Raw genomic sequence first — 22,845 nt, 5'->3', positions numbered from 1 at the left:
TCTTTAAATTGAAAACTAGCTCTCTTTGTCAAACATAGCTCAAACAGAAGTTGTGTTCTTGATATAGAAATTATTGATTAAGGTTCCGTGGCTCATATTATGCAGGAAGTAAGACTAGATGATCATCATAGACTTTGTCCTAATTCTATGAATTTTGTGTGACGGTCACTCCTACTTTGCTCCATGCTGGCTTGTCTCAGGTTTGGAAGACTGAATGACAGAAGAAATAAAGAACATTTTTCTTGGATTTTATTCCAGTTGTAACCAGGGGCGGATATAGGGCAGGGCGAACGGGACTGCTGCCCTGGGCCCCGTGCTTCAGAAAGCCCCGCGCATGCACCGTGGCGCCGCTGCGCATGCGCAGTGGCAAAGGGGGGGCCCTGCAGAATTATGCTGCCCGGGGCCCCGCAAAACAGTCATCTGGCAGCAGCCAAGGGGCCGGGTTCAATATCTAAGGGTTCCTTTTCATCCATATTACACAGAACCAGCTCGAGCTCCCACCCAGTAGCCTGGGAATTTCACATACCCTGGGGTGCCTCTGAGAGGCAATGCTTCCCCACTCGCAAACACAGAGTCTGAGCGTAGAAAAGAAACTTTTAATGAAAGAGGGAGAGAAGTCACATGGCATTAGCTTGGGAAAATACCACAACCAGAGTTCATACCCCCCACAAGTAACCATCCCAGCTCAAATGGATTGAGCAATGTCCTTTGCCTCTCAGTCTCACTAGTCCAACAATGTAAGGATCCCATTCACACACACAGACTTTCTCCGTATCCCGCTTCAAATGCCCCACTTACAGCTCTGTCCAGTCAGTGCGGACCCAGACACATCACCCTGATGACTCCACTCATTGGGCCTGAGGCAATGCCACCTTTGTGCTGCTCCTGTGGTCCATTTGCTCCTGCCAGCTGCCCCGCTGGCCGCCTGCTGCTGCTGCTACCAGCTGCCCGCTGGTCGCTCCCACCAGCTGTCCTGCTGGCCGCCTACTTCTGCTAGCTTCCCTGCTGGCTGCTGGGTCTGGCTCCAGGGCAGATTAGTGATTTCAGCTCTTAGCCACCATCTAGGCTAGCCAAAAGATTCCAGCTTCTACTGGAATAACGAAGAGATTCCTTATGAAATCTGCTTTAGGTCTATCCTTAGAACAGGGGGGAAAGAAGACAGGTTGAACCAGTATTACGGTTCTTGCTGGCTGAAGTCTCCCCTCCCCCATCTCTTCCACTTAAATCTGGCCTGATGGAGGATCAATTGATAGAATGGAATGTGAAGTATTGTAACTAATTTGGCTGTTGTGGGGTCACAAATCAAGCTACCCCTAAATGTAGGAATTGTAAAATATGACACCAGTGCTTGCAGGAGAGACACCATCATTGTAAAGGGTCTCAGATGAACAAGCCTCCCCCTTGGATTTACTTAACCACACTCTGGATTCCTTCCCCACTCCAGCATGAGCTGTACTTACATGTCAACAGTTGATTATCTTGCAGGGCTTAACAATTTGAGTGAGCATACCACACCCAGGGCTGCTTTTCCCTTCCAGCTGGCTGTATTACAAGCAGTCGTTCAGATCCTGCTTACACAGTGATCATGTGTAATATTGTGCCTGTTGCTGTGATGCTCACTTCTCAGATGTTCCTTGTAACCCGTCACAAATTCTCAGGGTAGAAAAAGGACAAATGCTGATAGGCAGATTAAGCAAATATGGTGAAGCAGCACGTGCCTGTCAGTGACAAACTGGGAGGGAATCAATGGTGGTGGTGTCAGGCAGCCGCTCTCTATGCGGCTAATGATCAGGTGTAGAGTGGGCTGAGAATACTTGCTAACAACATCTGAAGCTCCTGTTCTAAATCTAGTCTTTGTCGTGGAATGAGGACGTGATCTCTTCCCTGTGCAAAACCAGCATTGACAGAGGGACATCAGCATCTGGAGAAGTTACCTTGGGCTTCAGTGTCCAGGATTCCCTGCTATGGGCAGCCGGGAAGCAAAGACCCAGGACACTTTGCAGGTCCATGGAGGGGGTAAGAGAGTTTTTCTTTCAGATCCTGCTCTTCTTAGTCTTTTGTGTTGCGGGTCTCCCCAGATCTGCCAGGTAATTGGGTGACTACTTCACCCAAGCACTGGATGCTTCTTAGATTCCCAGTTGACTTCTTTGGTTTTGGTTAGTGGTTTACATTTGCTTATGGTGGAATCTGATTTTTTTGGAGTAACTGCAACTTTGGTGGAAGAGGACACATTTTGTCTGCACTTCTCCCTCCCCTACCTTTGTTGTTTTTGTAACTAAATTTTGCACATCAGAAAGACTCAGCACTGCTAAGATCACTTTCTGGCTTTTTTTTGCCATTCATGTTCATATCTCTCTCACTTTTGAAATTGACTCGTATCGTTCCATTCTGGGGTAAGTGGCTTTTTGTTTCTTTGGGAAGGCGAGCTGAAGGGACCAGGAGCTTTTTGTCTATTTAGTAAAGGCTATGAAGAGATGAACTCGAAAGGATCTTGCTGGCCTTATTCTTAAGCTAATAGCATCCTTAGTCAAATAATGGAAAACCTTACTAGTGGGGCCTAAAGACAGTCTTGTTAAATAACTAACCTAATGCACCTTGGAAAAAGATTTTCTGGGAACTGTCTTCTGGCCTCAAACTTACTCTAGAATGCAGAATGATAGGAATATTTAAGACATTCACATGGAGGAGTGGAGGAAAAAAAACAGTAAATGTTTTAAATACTATATTTTGCAAAGCTTCTTTTGAAGGTTGCCAAGAGCTGGCAGATGACCTGCAGGTGTCTTTCTTTATTAGTAAGCTGGTTGTTTCTCCATCTCTGGGCTGTAAAACAAAAGGTATGGGACAGAATAAGTACAGCTTTTTTAAAACCACACTTAATTATCATAATACCGTGTAGACAAAAGACTACAACGTTATATACTAGAAGTTGTCAGTTTACTTAAAGATACCCTGGGCCCTAATTAGGCAGATTGTGGGCAGTTCTCACTCCTACAAGTAGTCCAATAGCTGAGTGAGTAAAGGTGACAGTGTCCAATCCTTTTGTTCTTGAAGTTGCAAACTTCAGCTGGTCTGGAAAGACATTGGGACTCTCAGCCTCTTGCACCCAGAGTCCCTTTAGCTTCTATTTGTATCCTCAGCTTGCAGGATCGAGGAGGAAGCTTCACTTGTAAAATGATACAGGAATACATGCAGAAGAAAATGATAGGTTTAAGTAACCTTTTCCTGAACCATAAGCTTAGGTCACTAATTCCAAATTCCTAGAGGGCTCATCTCTTGTAAATAGACAGCTTGCAATTTGTGTCCCAGTTTATCAGAACCTAATACAAATATTTTTAATTCAAGAAAATGGCAGACCAGAAGTTCCCGCTGAAGAGTCGAGAAGGCTTACCAGAGATCAGCTCTTCACAATGGCAGCAACAGCTTGTTTGAACTTCAGTTCAATGAGTTGCTATTCAATCTTGGGACCCTTTTTTCCAAGAGAGGTAAATCAGCTTAGCAAACTATTCTTCAAATTGCCTGTATAGTATGTAGATTTCTATTTTTTTAAAATAAGTAACTTTAAATGTTCTAATTATATTTTTTGTACATGGTGGCATCAGTCATAGAGTGTACATGTAAGTTCAGGCCCCTATTGTGCTAGGTGCTGTAAGAGAGAGTTCTTGTCCCAATGAATCTACAGCCTATTTTAGATGAGGCAGCCAAACTTTGAAGTGATTTGCCAAAGGTCACATAGAAGGTCTGTAGGAGAACAAAGAACAAAACCCAAGTCTCTTGGGGTATGTCTACACTACAAAGTTAAATCGAACTAACAGCCGTTAGTTCGAATTAACTTTCATAGGCGCTACACAGGCAAATCGCTAGTTCGAACTTAATTCGAACTAGCGGAGCGCTTAATTTGAACTAGGTAAACCTCATTCTACGAGGACTAACGCCTAGTTCGAATTAAGTAGTTCGAATTAAGGGCTGTGTAGCCACTTAATTCGATCTACAGGCAGTCCCTGACTTACGGCGGATCCACACTTACGAACGGGGCTTTTCTCGCCCCAGAGCTCACGGGCGGCGGGTCGCCACCCGTGACTTCCGGGGCGAGAAAAGCTTCTCCTGGTCTCCCTGGTCTGCTGGGGGGGTCAAGCAAAGCCGCTGGACCCCCCCCCCAGCAGACCAGGGACACCCGAGCAAAGCCGCCGCCTGGGCGGCTTTGCTCCCGGGAAACGAGTAAAGCCGCCCAGGCAGCGGCTTTGGTCGGGTGTCCTTGGTCTGCTGGGGGGGTCCAGCGGCTTTGCTGGACCCCCCCAGCAGACTAGGGGAACAGAAGCAAAGCCGCGGAGCACGCCCGCAGCGGGACAGCCCAAGCGCGCCCGGGCTGTCCTACTGCGGGCGTGCTCCAAGGCTTTGCTCCCTGTCTCCCTTCAGACCAGGGAGACAGAGAGCAAAGCCTTGGAGCACGGCCACAGGGGGACAGCTCAAGCACGCCCGGGCTGTCCCGCTGCGGGCGTGCTCCACGACTTTGCTCTCCGTCTCCCTGGTCTGCAGGGAGATGGAGAGCAAAGCCGCGGAGCACGCCCGCAGCGGGACAGCCCAGGCGCGCTTGAGCTGTCCCCCTGCAGGCGTGCTCCAAGGCTTTGCTCCCCGTCTCCCAGCAGACCAGGAAGATGGGGAGCAAAGCCTCGGAGCACGCCAGCAGTGGGACAGCCGCGGTGCGCCTGGACTGTCCCGCTGCCCGCATGCTCTGCGGCTTTGCTCCGGGTCTCCCAGGTCAGCAGACCAGGGAGACGGAGCAAAGCCGTGGAGGACTTGGGCGGTCCCGCCACCCCCGTCTCCCTGGTCTTCTGGGAGGAGGGGTGCAGCTAGTGCCTCCCCCCCCCCCAGCAGACCAGGCTTTTCTTGCCTACCCGCGAGTAGCTGGGGGCTGCCGGCTTGGTCCCGCAACGCCGCTCCGGACCAATCGGGCAGCACCCCAGCTGCTCTGCCCCAGGCGTCCTGATTCAGCCACTACTGGTCAGTTTCAGCAGTGGCTGAATCAGGACGCCTAGGGCAGAGCAGCTGGGGTGCTGCTGGGTTGCTCCAGTAGCGCGGCTCCTCCACCAGCTGCTCTGCCCCAGGCGTCCCCAAGTCAGCCGCTGCTGAAACTGATCAGCGGCTGACTACAGGAAGCCCGAGGCAGAGTTGGTCTGCCCCAGGCTTCCTGGAATCAGCCGCTGATCAGTTTCAGCAGCAGTTGACTTGGGGACGCCTGGGTTTCTTAAGTTGAATCTGTATGTAAGTCAGACCTGGCATCCAGATTCAGCCGCGGTTGAAACTGATCAGTTTCAGCTGCGGCTGATGCCAGTTCCGACTTACATACAGATTCAACTTAAGAACAAACCTACAGTCCCTATCTTGTACGTAACCCGGGGACTGCCTGTACTGGGAGGCTAGCCCTCCCCAGCTTTCCCTGGTGGCCACTCTGGGAACCACCAGGGAAACTCGTCTGCTCCCCTCCCGGCCCTGGAGCCGTTAAAGGGGCACGGTCTGGCTACGGTGCCCGTGCCAGGTACAAGCCTGCCAGCACCCAGCCAGCAGACCCTGCACCTGGCACGGCACGAACCAGCCACCCGCTGCCACCCAGCCCTCTGCCTCTTCCCGGGACAAGGCTGGTGGCCTGCCCAGGTCCACAAGAGGCGGGCGCCCACCTGGTCTAGTGCGGAGATCGTAACTTCATCCACGACCTCCGCACTAGGCACAGGAAAGTGGCCGTCTAGGGCAGGATAGCTGCCAGCCTGGCCACCCAGGAGCAGGTTTGCATGAAAATCAGGGTGGTCAACTGAGACCCCCGACCCTGAGCTTAGAATGGCCGTACTGGGTCAGACCAAAGTCCATCTAGCCCAGTAGCCTGTCTGCCGACAGCGGCCAACAATAGGGACTCTGGAGGGGATGGACCGAAGACAATAACCAAGCCATTTGTCTCGTGCCAGCCATCTCCAGTCTGCCACAAACAGAGGCCAAGGACACCATTTCTGTCCCCTGGCTAATACCACTCAATGGACTCAACCTCCATGAATTTATCTAACTTCTCTTTAAACTCTGTTCTAGTTCTAGCCTTCACAGCCTCCTGCAGCAAGGGGTTCCACAGGTTGACTATTTGCTTTGTGAAGAAGAACTTTCTGTTATTAGTTTGAAGCCTGCTACCCATTCATTTCATCTGGTGTCCTCTAGTCCTTCTATTATGGGAACTAATAAGAATTTTTCTTTATGCATCCTCTCCACACCACTCGTGATTTTATAGACCTCTATCATATCCCCTCTCAGCCTGAGAACTGTCTGTCTGGGATGGGGGTCGGGTCCCTTTAAGCACAGTCCTCCGCTAGCCTGAGGCAGAAGCTCCACGCTCTAAGTCCTAATCTGATGCCCTGCCGGCACTGCTTCCGGCCATCCTTAACCCCGGTTCAGGGTCCACTCAATGTGGACATGCTAGTTCAAATTAGCAAAATGCTAATTCGAACTAGTTTTTAGGTCTAGATGCGTTAGTTCGAATTAGCTTAGTTCAAATTAGTGTAGACATACCCTTGACTACCATTCTAGTGCTCTATCCCCTGACCACTCCACTCCCCTCACTTCTTCCACTGCCTAACCCAGAGGTGTCCAAACTTTTTTCAACGAGGGCCAGATTTGATGAAGTGAACATGCGTGAGGGCCGGCCATTTTGCCTGACATTCTTTGAACCATTAAAATTAAATGCAAATTAACTATTTTATGCAAAGTTTATTGCAAACAGCATACTTTTCATTTCGTCACATGGATGACAAATCTAAACAGGTGTTAAATCACTCTGCCTTTCATATCTGAAGGCCAGATGAAAAAAAAAATCCAGGAAGCTGAAATATATGTCAGGAACATTGTAAAGTACATTACATATTATTGGTAATAAAGGTTGTCTGTCAACTTTTAAGTTCAAAAAATATGAACAGGAACATAACACCAAGTATACATGTTGTGTCCAAATATATTTATAACTGATTTAGACCAACTGACATTAACTGAGATTTTACAATGTATTCATCTTAATACATATGGATTCGTTGGGGGCCATAAAAGATAGATATTGCCAAATTACCTGGGGGGCCGTATTAAACCAGAACACGGGCCGCAATTGGCCCGCGGGCCGGACTTTGGACATGCCTGGCCTAACCCATCCACTTATGACTTCCCTCTCAGTCTTCCCCAGGCTAAAGTTTGGTGGGCTGGCACATAGCAAAGGTAGTTTTCCTATCACTTTAAATTGCGCAGACTTTGTGTGCAAGTTAAGAAAAATGAATGTAGAGCTCTATGCCACTTCAGAATGATCTTTTTATCAGAGCAAATTCATTGTCAGAGAGAGCAGGAGGAATGTCCTGGTCTGTTGGCCAGATCATCCCCACTTGGGGCAATATCTACAGGAGAGGGCTAAAGATTTTTCTCCTTGAACATTCCATTGTTTCACCCATCTATTTCATGGAATGATCGTCAAGGCTTGCCCCCGAAATGTTGCATAGCCACCATGATGTGAGACTAGTTCTCTGTGCAGAGGCCTTTTACCTCTGTTCCAGTGTTGGAACCACCCTCTGATTTCCCCACACACACATCCACCCCCGCACTGCGGCCCCAGTGGAAAAGAAAGGTAGAGTGACAGAATGCATTGGCTCTTCCCAGATAATTTCTGTAAGGTCACTGGACAGATGTTGTCATCTTTCTCCTGCCCAGTTCACACACCCTTTCCTGCAAGCATTTCAAATTTGCAGGGTGTACTCTGTGACATTCTGGGATGTGAGGTAGGTGAACTATGCTGGGGAGACAGCAGATTCTGTGCATACAAGACAATGGATGTGGCCCCTCTCTGCAAGGGCCTACTAGCTGACCTGTTGTAGGCAAGGCCAACTCGACCAATATGCAGCCATGTAGGTGCCATGAAATTAGGGGCATCAAATTGGGAATTGTGGTGCCCATGCAGCTGCATGATGTGTATGCTATCTCAATGGCTCTGGAGGCCAGCCCCAACCCCTGGCTAGTCCATCCTGCACCCAGCAGAGTTTTCCCTAGGGGGATGCAGGGTCTAGGACATCCATGCCCCTGCTCCACCATGCCCTGTCTCTTCCTACCCCGCTCTGCACTGCCCCCATTTCACTCTTTTCCCCATGCCTCCTTCCCTGAGCGACATGCCTAGGTTATTAGCAGGAGGCCTGGCCATGGCGGCAGGGGGTCAGGCCCTGCCCTGCACTCACCAGCAGTGGCAAGGGGGAAGTAGAGTGCCTGGCTCCAGCCTGCTCCACACCACTGTCTCCCTAGTGCATCGCTTTGCTTCTTAACACCACCGGTGAGTGGGTGTGTGGGGCGGTTCCTCCTCTCCCCAAAATGCTCTTTCCTGACTGAGCTGGGGGAGTGGAACATGCAGGGGCCAGTTGCTTAGCTTCCTACTGCTTCCAGTGAGTGCAGGTGTGGGCCCAGCCCCTGCTGTCTCCTGCCCTGCTCTTGCCCCGCACAGCTCCTGCCCCTGCAGCCCTGAGCACAGCACCTTCCACCTACCTGAAGAGGGGGCAGCCCCCGGAGAGAGCTGCCTGGGGCGCCAAAAATTCTAGGGATGGACTTGTCTGCAGACTTACTGCTGAATCTCCCACTCTTCTTTTGAAGTATTTGCCAGAATGGTCATAAAGCATTTAAAGAAGAGTAAAGATATGAGACTTGATTAGGAAGCATTTTAACCCAATGCTAACATTTTTCTTAGTGTACAATGGTCTCTCTCTCTCTCTCTCTTTTTTCTTTCTTTGTTTCCTTTCACAGGCAGAGAAAAAGGGAGCCAGTGATACAGTTGTTGGACTTATTTTTGGATGCTTTGCTGTATCCTATTTCTTGACTTCTTTAATATTAGGCAATTATGTAAGTATTTTTGTAGTTTTCAGTACTGACTTAATTATGGAACAGAACCTAACAACCTCACACAGGGTATGTCTAGACTACATGGCTCCGTCGACGGAGCCATGTAGATTTGTTTTTTTGGCAAAGGCAAATGAAGCCGCGATTTAAATGATCGCGGCTTCATTTAAATTTACATGGCTGCTGCACTGTGCCGACAAACAGCTGATCAGCTGTTTGTCCGCTCAGTGCGCTAGTCTGGACGCTCCCCTGCCAACATCAAAGCCCTTTGTCGGCAGCCCCGGTAAACCTCATCCCACAAGGAATAACGGGGCTGCTGACAAAGGGCTTTGATGTCGGCAGGGGAATATCCAGACTAGCACGCTGAGCGGACAAACAGCTGATCAGCTGTTTGTCGGCTCAGCGCGGCAGCCATGTAAATTTAAATGAAGCTGCGATCATTGAAATCATGGCTTCATTTGCCTTTGCCTACAACCCTAATCTACATGGCTCCATCCATGGAGACACAGCCTCAGAGCCTGGCCCAGGTTAAATATGTAAGTTTGCTCTGTTAAGCAAGATAAAAGATACAGGTGTTTAGTGGTTAGGGAAAATTAATTACGGGCATTCTGAGATTCACTCCATCTAGAAAACATATTTAGTTTGTCTTCCTATTTTCCAGTTACTTTTACAGGCATCTGTGCTCCTCCTTTCAGGAAGAGCCTGGACACTTGTAAATTCAACTAGAAACAAGGAAGATGTCCAGCAGCATGAGACCATGCTGCTGTGCTGACCATCAGCAAGTGCTCCACAGACTACAGTAGAGAAGCTGCTGTTTGAACAGAAGACAGGTTTCTCTCTGACTGAACATTCCGTCTCTGGTTAGAACTGATAGTTTTTTGTGGGATTCTCACAGGCAGACCATCAAAGAGGAAAGGCCAAAATTATGGCCAGACCATGCTGTGATCAGAAAGAAAGTGGATATAAAAACTTTTTTGATGTCTTTTTTTAATTGCAATTTTGCTTGTGTATTCACTAATAGCATTCAAAGATTTGAGTAACACTTTTTTTAATCAACTCCCTTTTTGGCCTTTGCTGAAGCAATTGCTATCTGACCAGCCAGTGGGGATAAGAGCATAAACATGGCCATACTGGGTCAGACCAAAGGTCTGTCTAGCCCAGTATCCTGTCTGCTGACAGTGGCCAATACCAGATGTCCCAGAGAGAAGGATCACAAAAGGTAATCCTCATGTGGTCCCTCCCCTGTCACCCACCTCCAGAGAAACAAAGGCTAGGGCCACCATTCCTACCTATCCTGGCTAATAGCCATTGTTGGACCTAACCTCCATGAATCTATCTAGCTCTTTTTTGATCCCTGTTAAGTTCTAGCCTTCACCGCATCTTCTGGCAAGGAGTTCCACAGGGTGACCGTGCGCTGAGTGAAGAAAAACTTATTTTTGTTTGTTTTAAACCTATGGAACTAAACCATGCAAGAAAACATTTTTAGAACTAGAAAATGTCTTCTAGGTTCCTACCCTAACTTAAAAGTGGCTATCAAATAGTGTAGTGTAGATGCTGCTTTAAGGCTCTAGCTACACTTTTGTAGTGTTAAAAATAATTTTTTTTGTCTTTCGCCGTCTCGTGGGGGGAAAAATATTAAAATCTTTTCAAGGAAGGCTGAATTAGACCTTTAGGCTACATCTACACTGCAGGTTTCTTGCGCAATAAGACTTTTGCACAAGAGTTTTTGTGCAAGAACTTTTTGCACAAGAACACGTCCACACCTCAAAGCGCATTGCTAAAGTGATGTGCTTTTGTGCAAGAGAATGTCCACACTGCATGGATGCTCTTGCGCAAGAAAGCTCTGATTGCCATTCACAGAATGGCCATCAGAGCACCTGTGCTTTTTATGATAGGGGTTTCTTGCGCAAGAAACCCCTCTGGAGTGTCCACACTTGCCTTTGTGTGCAATAGCTGTTGCGGAAAAGGGAGTTATGCCTCATAGAAGGAGGTTTACCTACACCGGCAAAAGCCCTCTATTCTGCTGTTTTACTGCTAGTTTACTTGTGCATTTGATGTGTGAACGCTCTTCAGGTTTTTGCGCAAAAACGGTGGGTTTTGTGAAAAACCTTGCAGTGTAGACATAGCCTTAGTGTTTCCAGTGGAACAATCCCTTTTCTGTCTACAAGAAAAGAATAAACCCCTTATAACACACCTTTAATCTAAAGAGGAAAAAGGGGGCATCCAGTTTTTTTTTCTCTGCATTACTAATATATTTACACTGCTGCATTAGTGTTCCTCCTGGACAGCTCTAATTTTACCCTATTTCTTGCTACGTTTCATCACGCTACATCAGGGTGGGCAATAAAATGGAGGCAGTTTACCAGAGTTAGCTCTTGGTGGGCCGCGGCCACTGCACCTCCAGAGGTATGGGTGATCCTGCGAAGGTGCAGGTAAATATGGTGACATGGGGGCCATCAAGGTTAATGCTGGCAGACCAGATCTGGCCTGCGGGCCAGTATTTGCCTACCCCTGCTCTACATCCTCCTTTCTCTGTTCAGCTATCTCCCCCATGTAAATTAGACCCTACCAGGTGTTTTCACACCGAGCTGAATATATTCCTCTTGCTGAGCCAGAAGGCTGCCTCACAGCTAGCTTTGGCTGGAGTTGTAGTCTTTATGTGTCTTGGCAGTAGATAAGAGTACGTATGACTTCTCACCTGCCAGGTAAGCAGGTGGGGACTATGGAGCAACTGAGTGGCCTTCAAGGAAGCTCTGTTCTGTGAAACACACAATTTCATTTCTAATTGAAGAGACCTGTGGATAGCCTGTAGCAGTGATTGGCCATCCCAGAAATTCACTGACACAGGAAAAATCCTGGCTTCAGTGAAAGATGCTACCATACAGGCACTGTTTCTCAAGCCCCAAACAATCCAAAAAAATTGGCATATGCCCTCATGCTGGGGTAGGCTGTAGAATGCAATTAGAAGCCCCACAGAGTTGTATTATTGACCTGGCTGTCAGCAGGGTCTCTAGCTGTCCATTTCCTAGTTGGTAGAGTCTGTAGAGAAAGCAGGCCTTGCTGTCCAATCTATGACAGTTGTGAGAATGAGAGAAGTAAAGTGTGTTTTCTGCCTCAGAGGTGGTCACTAGCTTCTTTTAAGCCAGAGGCACGGGGAGCAAAGCAGCAGCGGCGGCGGCGGGGTGCCGTGCCTCCGCCGCTGCTGCTGCTTTGCTCCTGGTGCCTCTGGTCTGCTGGGGACCGCCTCCCCAGCTTTGCTCCAGGTGTCCCTGGTCTGCTGGACACAGTCCCCAGCAGACCAGGGGCACCCGGAGCAGCTTTTCTCACCCCGGAGGTCGAGGTGGCGGGACCACTGCGCTCTGGGCGGTCCCGCTGCCTGCGAGCTCCAGGGCGAGAAAGCCCCATTCGTAAGTGCGGATCCAACATAAGTCGGATCCGCGTAACTCGGGGACTGCCTGTACTTGCTTTCCCACTCATCCTTGTTACCTCTGTGTCAGAGGCAGCAAGGTGGGGTGTGTGTGGGGGGGAGGGAGCAACAACCAATGTTGGAGGAAGCCAGCTTAAAAGCCTCAGAGGCGTGGGACTCCGCCACCACTGCCGCTTTGCTCCCGGTGCCTCTGGTCTGCTGGGGACTGTCTCCAGCAGACCAGGGACACCTGGAGCAAAGCCGGGAGGCAGAGGGGTCCCGCGCCTCTGAGGCCTTGCCAGAGCAAAGCCTCAGAGGCGTGGCACCCCGCCGCCGCTGCGGCTTTGCTCCCCGTGTCCCTGGTCTGCTGGGGGGGGGGGGGGCACAGCTAGTGCCCCCCCCCCCCAGCAGACCAGGGAGACGTGGAACAAAGCCCCCGGCCTGTGGTAGAGCAGGTGAGGTGCTGCCGGTTGGTCCCGCAGCACCGCTCCTTGGCGCTACTGGACCAACCCGGCAGCACCCCAGCTGCTCTGCCCCAGGAGTCCTGATTCAGCCGCTGCTGATCAGTTTCAGCAGCGGCTGAATCAGGACACCTGGGGCAGAGCACCTGGGGTGCTGCTGGGTTGGTCCAGTAGCGCCGAGGAGCGGCGGCGCTACTGGACCAACCCACAGCACCCCAGCTGCTCTGCTCCGGGCATCCCCAAGTCAGCCGCTGCTGAAACTGACCAGTGGCTGACTACAGGAAGCCCCTACCCCGGGGCTTCCTGGAGTCAGCTGCTGATCAGTTTCAGCAGCAGCTGACTTGGGCATGCCTGGGGTTCTAAAGTTGAATCTGTATGTAAGTCAGAACTGGCATCCAGATTCAGCCGCGGTTGAAACTGATCAGTTTCAGCAGCGGCTGAATCTGGACGCCAGTTCCGACTTACATACAGATTCAACTTAAGAACAAACCTACAGTCCCTATCTTGTACGTAACCCGGGGACTGCCTGTAGTCACTTGACCAGTTGCTCACATCCCTAGGGGTATGTCTACACTACCACCCTAGTTCGAACTGGGGTGGTAATGTAGGCAACCGGAGTTGCAAATGAAGCCCGGGATTTGAATTTCCCGGGCTTCATTTGCATAAAGCCGGGCGCCGCCATTTTTAAATGTCCGCTAGTGCGGATTCCATGCCACGCGGCTACACGTGGCACGGACTAGGTAGTTCGGACTAGGCTTCCTAGTTCGCACTCGCGGACATTTAAAAATAGCGGCGCCCGGCTTTATGCAAATGAAGCCCGGGAAATTCAAATCCCGGGCTTCATTTGCAACTCCGGTTGCCTACATTACCACCCTAGTTCGAACTAGGGTGGTAGTGTAGACATACCCTAGAACTTACCATTGGGGGAAACTAGCCATTTTTAGTTTGGTTACAAGCTAAATATGAGGAGGAGGGAGGGCAGAGGGGGGAGAGGGAGTCTGATTCTCCACCTTTGTTCTGTGTGTGTGTGTGTGTGTGTGTGTGTGTGTGTGTGTGTGTGTGTGTGTGTGTGTGTGTTTCTCCACAGTGCAATGTTCTGGTTTCATTATTCCTTAGGTAAGTTTCCTTGATTTAAAAATGGGCTTGAAATGATTAAAAGATAACCTTTATTCTTCACCAATTTCAGCTTGTACAAATTGGAGCCAAATTCATTTTTGTGGCGGGGATGTTTGTCTCAGGATGCATTACAATCCTGTTTGGGTGAGTGTTTTTTCTTGTATCTTAATTCTAGTGTTACACTTGTGTTCTAATCGTATGAAAACCAAATGCTCTTGCTGTTAAAACTGAGGGCTAGATGTTGACACATCTCAGCTCTGTTTCTGACCTAGAACCAGTGTCTTAACTTCTCCACCTTAGTTTTCCTCCTCTGAAAAGTGGGAGTAATACATCTCTAACTCCTGGCATTCTAAGGCTTGTTTAGTATTCGGAGACCCTTAGCTGGAACATGTCATATTTGCAATTTGCTATTCTAGTTATTGGAAAAACCTCAAGTGTAACAATAAAAACATACACGTTAGCTCAAAATAAGACTTCTAATGGTTTTAAATTCATTTGGGAATAGGAAGTTTAGTCCCTACAATTGCCAGGCAAAGGCACTGACTTGTGCAAAATATAGGCTTTACTACTAAAACGTATCTAGTCCCCACTGGATAGTTGTGAAATCAAGTCACTTTTGTGGGGATGCTGCTTGGCAAAACTATGAGGCACAGAGGAAAGCGCTGGAATTCTTCACCGGGGAGAAGAATCTGTGTTACTCCATTGGGGAGAAGAACCCAAAACAAAGGAAGGGGAAAGCTGGAGGAGGGCTAGAATAGGTGGCAGATGATAAAATTCTCCTTTAATCTGTCAGGCACTAGGGAGATGTCTTCACTACATTGTCAACCTCAGTCTATGGAACCCGAGTCTGCAGACTCAGTATTTTTAAGCCTGTGATTTTGCATCCACACTGCATAGTGAAGCCAAGCTTACAATTTCTGGACCTGAGTATCTCACCATGTTGATTGCATCCATACTGCACTACACTAACCCCAATAAATCCTTATTTTGGGGGCATATTCCAGGATTCCTATCACAGCCTCCTTCTGTAGCCATTCTAGGTCTTGTTTCATGTGATTTGTAGGAAAACTTGATTGTCCATCTTGCAGCACTTGACTGGAAGTTTATTCAGCCTGCTAACACTTCCAGATGAGTCATCTTCAGATCTATGCTGTCCTAGCAACTGGAGCCACAAACAAGGGTGAAGCACTTTTGGGGAGAACTTAATCCATCTTGCACTTTCCCTCCCATTTCAGGAAACTGTAGGGCAGCTATGAGATGCGTGTGGATATTTTGACAGTAATTTTTTTTTCTCCTACTGGAGGCACTTCTCAGAGAGAATATAGATGTAATACAGGCTCCAAATGGCAGATGACTCTTGCTATAGACACAGATTGGCGCTCCTGAAGCAGTGTTATTAGCTTAGACTGTTGGGAGCACATCATCATGCAGACCTGGGATGCTCAGCAGTGGCTCCAGAAATTTCACATGAGGAAGTGGATGTTTCTGGAACTTTGAGCGGCTTGCCCTGACACGTCAGCATTAAGACACATGTGAGGGAGGCCAGGCTGAACCAGAGCAAAGTTGCTATAACCATCTAGAAGAAGGCTACCCCGGCTGCAACAGGTCCATGACTATCCAGTTTGGTGTTGGCAAAAAAATTGGAGCTTTGCTGGTGGATGTTTGCGTGGCAATTGGAGCTGAGATTTATCCAAAAGAAATGGGCATAATGAAGTCCCTGAAATAACTGCTGATTCAAGTACTTCAAGATTAACTGCTTTCCAAAAAGCATCGGAGTCATGGATGGGGCTTAATTTACCTTGTTGTATTGTAATTGATATCAAAGTGTAGATTATCATTTTTACATTGCATATATTTATAAAAAAATAAACATTTTTCAATTTACCACCTGTCAGTACTGTTGTGCAATCTCTTTGAAAGTACAACCAATTTTTTTGTTACCTCTCTGCACTCAAACAGAATAATGCAGGCTCTGAAGTTTTACAAGTCCACTCAGTCCTATTTCTTGTTCAGCTAATTGCTAAGGTAAACAAGTTTGTTTACATTTCTGGGAGATAATTTGCCCCTTGTTTATAATATTACAAAAGTGACAGGCAAATGCCTGTTCTCATTTTCTTGACCACATGGCAAGGTATTTACATGCCAGATGTGCTAAATGTTCATATGCTTCTTCATTAAGGACATCTTCCATGCTGATGACACTCGTTTTATTTTTTTTAATGCATTAATTCAATTTGTGACTGAACTTCTTGGGGGAGAAATGTATGTTTCTGGCCTTGTTCTACCTGCATTTTTGCCATATATTCCATAGTGTAGCAATCTCAGATGTTGACCCAGCCTATGCTCATTTTATGAACACATTCACAACAAATTTGACAAAATGCAAATAAAGCACCAATGTGAGATTTCTAAAGATGGCTACAGCACTCAATCTAAGGCTTAAGAATCTGAAGTGCCTTCCAAAATCTGAGAGGAAGGAGTGGAGCATGCTTTCACGAGTGGCTCTTTTGAAACACTCCAACGTGAAAACGACAGAACCCAACCACCAAAAAAGACAATCAACCTTCTGGTGGCATCTAAGCTGATAATGAAAATGAACATGCATCAGTTCACATTGCTTTGGATTGTTATCGAGCAGAACCCATCGTCAGCATGGATGCACATCCCCTGGAATGGAGATTGAAGCACAAAGGGACATATGGATCTTTAGCATATCTGGACTATAAATATCTCATGATGCAAGCTACACAAGTACTATGCAAAAGCCTGTTTCCACTGTCAGGAGACATTGTTTACATTTGCAGGAGACAATGTTGCTGCCTTTTGTTTACAAACTTACAGTGATTGAACAAGCAGCAGAACAGAGTGAATTTGCAGGCTCTACAATTTTACATTGTTTTATTTTTAAATGCCCTTTTGTGAACTTAATTATATACTTCTAAGTTAAACTTTTGTTATGATAAACACTGTATTTCAGTCTCTAGTATTTTTCGGTCCACTCCAGTTGAAAATGTAAAAGGCATCAACAAATATTTTAATAAAAAGTGTTCAATTATTGCTTAATAGTGACATTTTTTAATCACTTGAACACTTTAAAATAGTGAACAATTGTGACACAGAGGCTCATTGGCGATTTGCTACTTTGTGTCAGTGACTGGACAGGTCTGGGGGGAAAAAAGTCATTACACCAAACAGGTTCCTGTCACAGTATTTGTCTTTAAAGAAGCTTGTGTGAGACATCAAATGAAAACTTATGCCATACTGGCCATCCTAAGCATTATGAGATCTATCTGCAGGTGGCATGCTCAACAAGCTGCTTGTACATACTGAATGTATAATAGGCAGGGTTGATAAACCAGTTTGTCTCAGCCAAAGGATATTGACTTACCTATATGCCAACGTTTCTGTGGGTGAAGAAACAAACCATCCCAATGTACAAAAAAGAATAGCAAATATGGCAGGCAATCAGCTTAGCTTAACAGAGAAACCTTCAATGAGCTTGAACACAAAAAGGAACTTACAAGAAGTGGAAACTTGGACAGATAACTAGGGAAGAGTATAAAATATTGCTTGGGCATGGAAGGGTGTAATCAGGAAGGCCAAGCACAACTGAAGTTGTAGCTAGCAAGGGATGTGAAGGGTAACAAGAAGGGTTTTCACAGGTATGTTAGCACGAAGATGATGATCCAGGAATGTGTGGGAACCTTATTGAATGGAGAAAGCAACCTAGTAACAGATGATGTGGGGAAAAACTGAAGTACACAATGCTTTTTTTGCTTCAGTTTTCATGGACAAGGTCACTCCCAGAATGCTGCACCAGGCAGCACAGTATGAAGAGGAGGTGAACAGTCCTCAGTAGTGAAAGGACAACTGGAAAAAGGCAAATGTGGTGCCCATCTTTTAAAAAGGGGAGGAGGAGGATCCAGGGAACAACAGTCTGGTCAGCCTCACCTCAGTCCCTGGAAAAATTATGGAGCAGGTCCTCAACTAATCCATTTTGAAACACTTGGAGGAGAGGAAGGAGATCAGAAACAGTCAACATGGATTCACATGCCTGAACAACCTAATTGCCTTCCATGGTGAGATAACTGGCTCAGTGGATGTGACATATTTTGACGTTTAGCAAAGCTTTTAATATGGCCTCCCACAGCATTCTTGCCAGCTAGTTAAAGAAGTATGGCTTGGATGAATGGATAGAGGAGATGGATAGCTTGCTGGCAAAATCATTGGGCTCAATGGATACTAATGGTAACCCTAACCTTCTATGATTCTATAAAGGGTTGCTTCTAGTTCCTGAGAACCAGGTGGATAATTCTGGGGGCAAAGGACTAAAAACACAGGCCCAGAGGATTAGGGGAGAATATTGGTGAGCTGTCCAGATACGAATCTGGGAAGCCAGAGTTGAGCTGCATCTTAGCTGCAGCAAAACGGCTGGAATCCAAGTCCCAGCAGCGTTCAGGCTCTGACCAACTTTCCCAATATCCTACACCTTTTCCCACTCAGGTCCTAGAACCGGGGGGTATGTCTAGACTACATGGCTCTGTCGGCAGAGCCATGTAAAGTAGTTTACTTGGCATAGTCAAAGACGAGGGGATTTAATGAGGTTTACCGGAGCGGTCGACAAAGGCTTCCCTTGCTGACTGTGCCGCATCTAGACTGCTGCGCTGTGCTGCATCAGCTGATCGTCGGCACAGCACGGTGGCCATTTTTATTTTAATGAAGCGGGGATTGTTTAAATCCCTGCTTCTTTGACTATGCCAAGTAAACTACTTTATATGGATCTGTTGACGGAGCCATGTAGTCTAGACATAGCCTAAGTCTGAGAGTGAATTGACCCAAGTCCAAATATGTGTATGTGGATGCTAAGGAAGGTCTGGGCTTAAGCCTGAGTCTTAGCATAGATTTATAATGCAGTGGAGACATACCTAGAGACACTGGAGCTTAATCTATCAAATATATACAAAAGCTAGAGCTCCCAAGAAAGACCTGGGGCAACACCTTCCACAGCATCTGAGAGTGAAAGTGGTTCTGAGCTTCTCACCAGGATGCTGTCCCTAGACTCTGATGGTGGGAAGCCTACTTTGGCACTGTGTTTCACTGTTTCAAGCTCTTTCTGTATATCATGTTACACACGGGATAGGTAGGTGAGAGTTATTCCTTTTTGACAGAGGGCAACTCTATTCTTTGACCTCTGGACCAGCTGTCTCTAGAAGACTTTTATATTTTATATTTGTATTTTAAGGATATTATCTTTTGATTTGGTTTGTTTGTTTGTTCTTTCAGTATGTTGGACAAAGCACCTGATGGACCAATATTCATTGGTTTGTGTTTTCTGGTTAGAGCGATGGATGCCATAGGCTTTGCTGCAGCAATGACAGCATCATTTTCTATTCTTGCAAAGTCTTTTCCCAATAATATAGCTACAGTAATGGTATGTACAGATGTACACGCTATAGCCAAATGGCCAGAATAAAAGTGTTTTAATGACTCACATACATCTTTATGCATTTTGCGTAGCAGACAGCCTCTGAAAAGTGTGTACTAGAAGCTCATCCAACTGAAAAAGCCTGACAAAAATCTCTAATTTGAATTAAAATGCTATATGCCTGAGGAATAGACATGATTCAGGTACAATACAAGTAAAAGCCTTTTTGTGGACACAGTTATATGAATATGAAGCTGATTTCTACCAGTGTAGTTAATCTCTTTTCTAATTGGAAATAGCAATATTTGTGAAAGAACTAGTGCAAGCAGTACATCTTTCTACTGTAGAAAATACTTGTGAGCTTTCTTGTCACTGTTCTATCACTTTGCAATGGATATTGTGGCTAACTACTCTTTTTTTTTCCAGGTAAATTTCTTGGTCTAAGTATAGGCTGATCAAAAGATGTAAGACTAGTCCATTTCTTTTGTCAAAGTCCCAATTTACTGGTCAAGTTCACCCCAGAGTAAATAATAATAATAATAATAATAATAATAATTAATTAATAATACATAAGTAGTAAATAGATTTCAGGGTCCATTAAAATATCTGGCAGTCTGGGTTTGGCCTGCAGACTGGCTATTGACTACCCCTGATGTAACTAATGGGGACTAATAGCATTATAAGAGGAGACTAAGTCCATATAGGCCTCCCTCATCCTATTCTTTGAGGTAGCATCTAATTAAACCACTAAACATACCCCTGGACTTCATTAGATGGTGGCAAGGGCAGAATTTAAGCAGTTGTATGTATGTAGAAAAGAGCTTTGACTTATGCCTTCTTTCACCCAATCATCAAAGAAGTGACTTGATGTATTGCAGTGTGCTTATTAAGTCCTCCCTTTCAGGTTCTGATGTAATTTTATAGTTGGGAAATGTAGTCTCTTTGTTACCGGCCTCTCTGCAGACATAATAGGTATATGGAACAGCAGTGGGGGTGTTTTGCCCAAGGAATCAGGTAAGCTAGGCAGTACTTGAGAGGTTAATACCGAAGAAGTAAGAACGGCACTTTGGTGCTGTGCTCTGTGTGCTGAAATAAGAGGATCAAATTGCTTTTATCTGGACAACTTTTCAGATTCCTTTGGTTGTCCTTGCATGTGAAGGTGGTTGTTGATAGATGTGATTAGTTTTAGCTCTTGATCAATGACAGAGCATCATGTCTATCTAATCGACCTTGTCATCTTGAATGACCTTCCTAGGAAGTGGTGTGCCTCCAGACTGTTGCTGAAGAATTCAAATACACCCAAAATTTGACATTTTTTTTCTCTCTTCTCCCCTCTTTAGGGAAGTCTTGAAACATTTACAGGGCTTGGACTGGTGCTGGGTCCACCAATAGGTGGCTTTTTGTATCAGTCCTTTGGCTATGAAGTCCCATTCATAGTGCTTGGATGTTTAGTGCTGCTGCTGGTGCCTCTGAACATGTACCTCTTACCAAAATACGGTAGGCTCTCTTCCTTCCACTTTCTCCAATTAATATTTCAAATTTGAGATGATGCATACACTAATACAATATTTTGATTCTTTTTGTATATAGTAAAGCATAACTAAAAATCTTAGATGCATATTGCTTGGTATTAGTGATGTGAGGTGAGAATATTCTCTGGAGAATATTCTCCAAGAGCAAGAATATTTGGAAAATATTCTCAAAAAGATTATTTCCCAGGAATTTTTGAGAATTTTCTAATTTTTCATTTCCTCTTGAAATAATATACCGTATTCAACTTTTAGAACACCCTGAATGTTAAAGAGTATTCTTGATAGCTGCAGTGGCACAGGAGCCAGCAAACAGAGCTGCAAACATGGGGAGTTTGAGTGGGAGTTCTGTTGGAGGAAAAGTTTGCATTTGGATTTGGATTTGTATTGTTTGTATGTATGTGTAGAGGCTTGTAGGGGCAGTGTGTTGGGAGTCAAGCTGAGCCCTGATTAGAGGGTGGGGCTTCACTGATTAGGGGTCCTATAAAAGTGGCCTTCTAGTCAGGCAGCTGCACAGGAGCCAGCAAACGGAACTGTAAACAGGGGAGTTTGAGTGGGAGTTTGTAAAGGGAGTTTGGATACTGGGACTTGTTTGGGGTTTGTTTTTGCTGTGGAGGGGGTATTTTGGTTTGTTTTTGTGTTCTCCGGACTAATAGGATTTTGGTGAGAAAGTAGTTAAAACACAGAGGCAGTAGTGGCCATGGCCCAAGTAGTAGAAAACACAAGAAGGATGATTGGATGTGGTAGCTGCGGTATGTACATGATTCTGGAGGGGGTACCTGAAAGGAGTTTTGTTTGCATGAAGTGCCGCCTGATAGAGCTGATAGAATAAAAGATCCGAGGACTGGAGATGCAGGTGGAAACTCTGGTCGAGTTTAGAAGGGGGTTTGAATAGATGATGAAGCAAAGACATGACATGGCTGAAGGGGAAAATTTAGATATGCAGATGGAAACAGGATCAAGGGCCTCAGAGGGGGGACTGCTGGGCAAAGAAAATGGACAGTGGAAGCATGTGACTAAGAGAACCAGGTAGAGGAAAAAATGGGGCAGTGAAGGAAAAATAGAGCTCAAGAACAGGTATGTGGAGTTGGAGAATGAAGAAGGGGTACAGCAGGTAGATAAGGAAGATGGAAGGGTAAGGAAGAAGAGAAGAGTGGCTAGTCCCATAGATAAAGGGGAAGAGTTAATGGAGACAACACCAATAATGAACATCAGGAGGATACAGGATGGGTTGAAGAGGATTACAAGGGAAAACAGGAATGGAAAGGACTTGCAGCCAGAGGAAGCAAGAGATAGACCGTAGAATCGCACTGTCACCAGGAAAAGGCAGGTCTACGTGATTGGGGACTCCTTATTGAGAAGAATAGATAGCCCTGTAACCAGAGCTGATCCAGAGAATAGAAAGATGTGCTGTCTGACAGGTGCTAAGATACAGGATGTGGAACTGAGGTTGAAGAGGATTATTAAGGGAGCAGGAAAGAATCCATTGATCATCCTTCATGTAGGAACAAATGATACGGCTAGATTCTCGCTGGAACGAATTAAGGGAGACTATTCCAGGCTGGGGAGGACGCTCAAGGAAATTGAGGCACAGGTGATCTTTAGTGGGATTCTGCCTGTTCCTAGAGAAGGGCGACTAAGATGTGACAGGATTATGATGATCAATAGATGGCTTAGGCAGTGGTGCTATAAGGAGTGCTTTGGGATGTATGGTCACTGGGAGGCATTTATGGACAGAGGACTGTTCTCTTGGGATGGACTTCACCTAAGTAGGGAGGGAAATAGATTTCTAGGATGGAGGCTGGCTCAACTGATTAAGAGAGCTTTAAACTAGGAATTTGAGGGAGACAGTTGGGAGATGTCCAGGTAATCTCTAAGCCAGATTTTAACACTGAGAGGGAGGAAAACAAAGTAAGAAAGGATATAGCTGGGGATAGGAGAATGTACAAGAGGAAGGGTAGGGTGGATACTAGTCTAATAAGTCATATTGGAGGTACAACGTCCATGCCAAATTGGGTAAAG

The 22,845-nt window shown here is 46.3% G+C and overlaps 1 protein-coding gene across 1 annotated transcript in view; it reads left to right on the top strand.

Annotated features, from left to right (window-relative positions):
• The first annotated feature begins 1,952 nt into the window (after nucleotides 1–1,952).
• LOC102447636 (MFS-type transporter SLC18B1) overlaps nucleotides 1,953–22,845 on the top strand; it is a 43,367-nt gene continuing 22,474 nt past the window's right edge. The window contains exons 1-6 of the mRNA XM_006136257.4: nucleotides 1,953–2,016; nucleotides 3,343–3,482; nucleotides 8,794–8,889; nucleotides 13,940–14,013; nucleotides 19,153–19,300; nucleotides 20,635–20,791. Coding sequence (XP_006136319.2) covers nucleotides 1,965–2,016; nucleotides 3,343–3,482; nucleotides 8,794–8,889; nucleotides 13,940–14,013; nucleotides 19,153–19,300; nucleotides 20,635–20,791 — 667 coding nt within the window. The 5' untranslated portion in view covers nucleotides 1,953–1,964. The remainder of the gene's footprint in view (nucleotides 2,017–3,342; nucleotides 3,483–8,793; nucleotides 8,890–13,939; nucleotides 14,014–19,152; nucleotides 19,301–20,634; nucleotides 20,792–22,845) is intronic.

Source organism: Pelodiscus sinensis, chromosome 3, assembly GCF_049634645.1.
Source record: "Pelodiscus sinensis isolate JC-2024 chromosome 3, ASM4963464v1, whole genome shotgun sequence".
NCBI lineage: Eukaryota > Metazoa > Chordata > Testudines > Trionychidae > Pelodiscus > Pelodiscus sinensis.
This window is presented reverse-complemented; position numbering and strand designations above follow the sequence as displayed.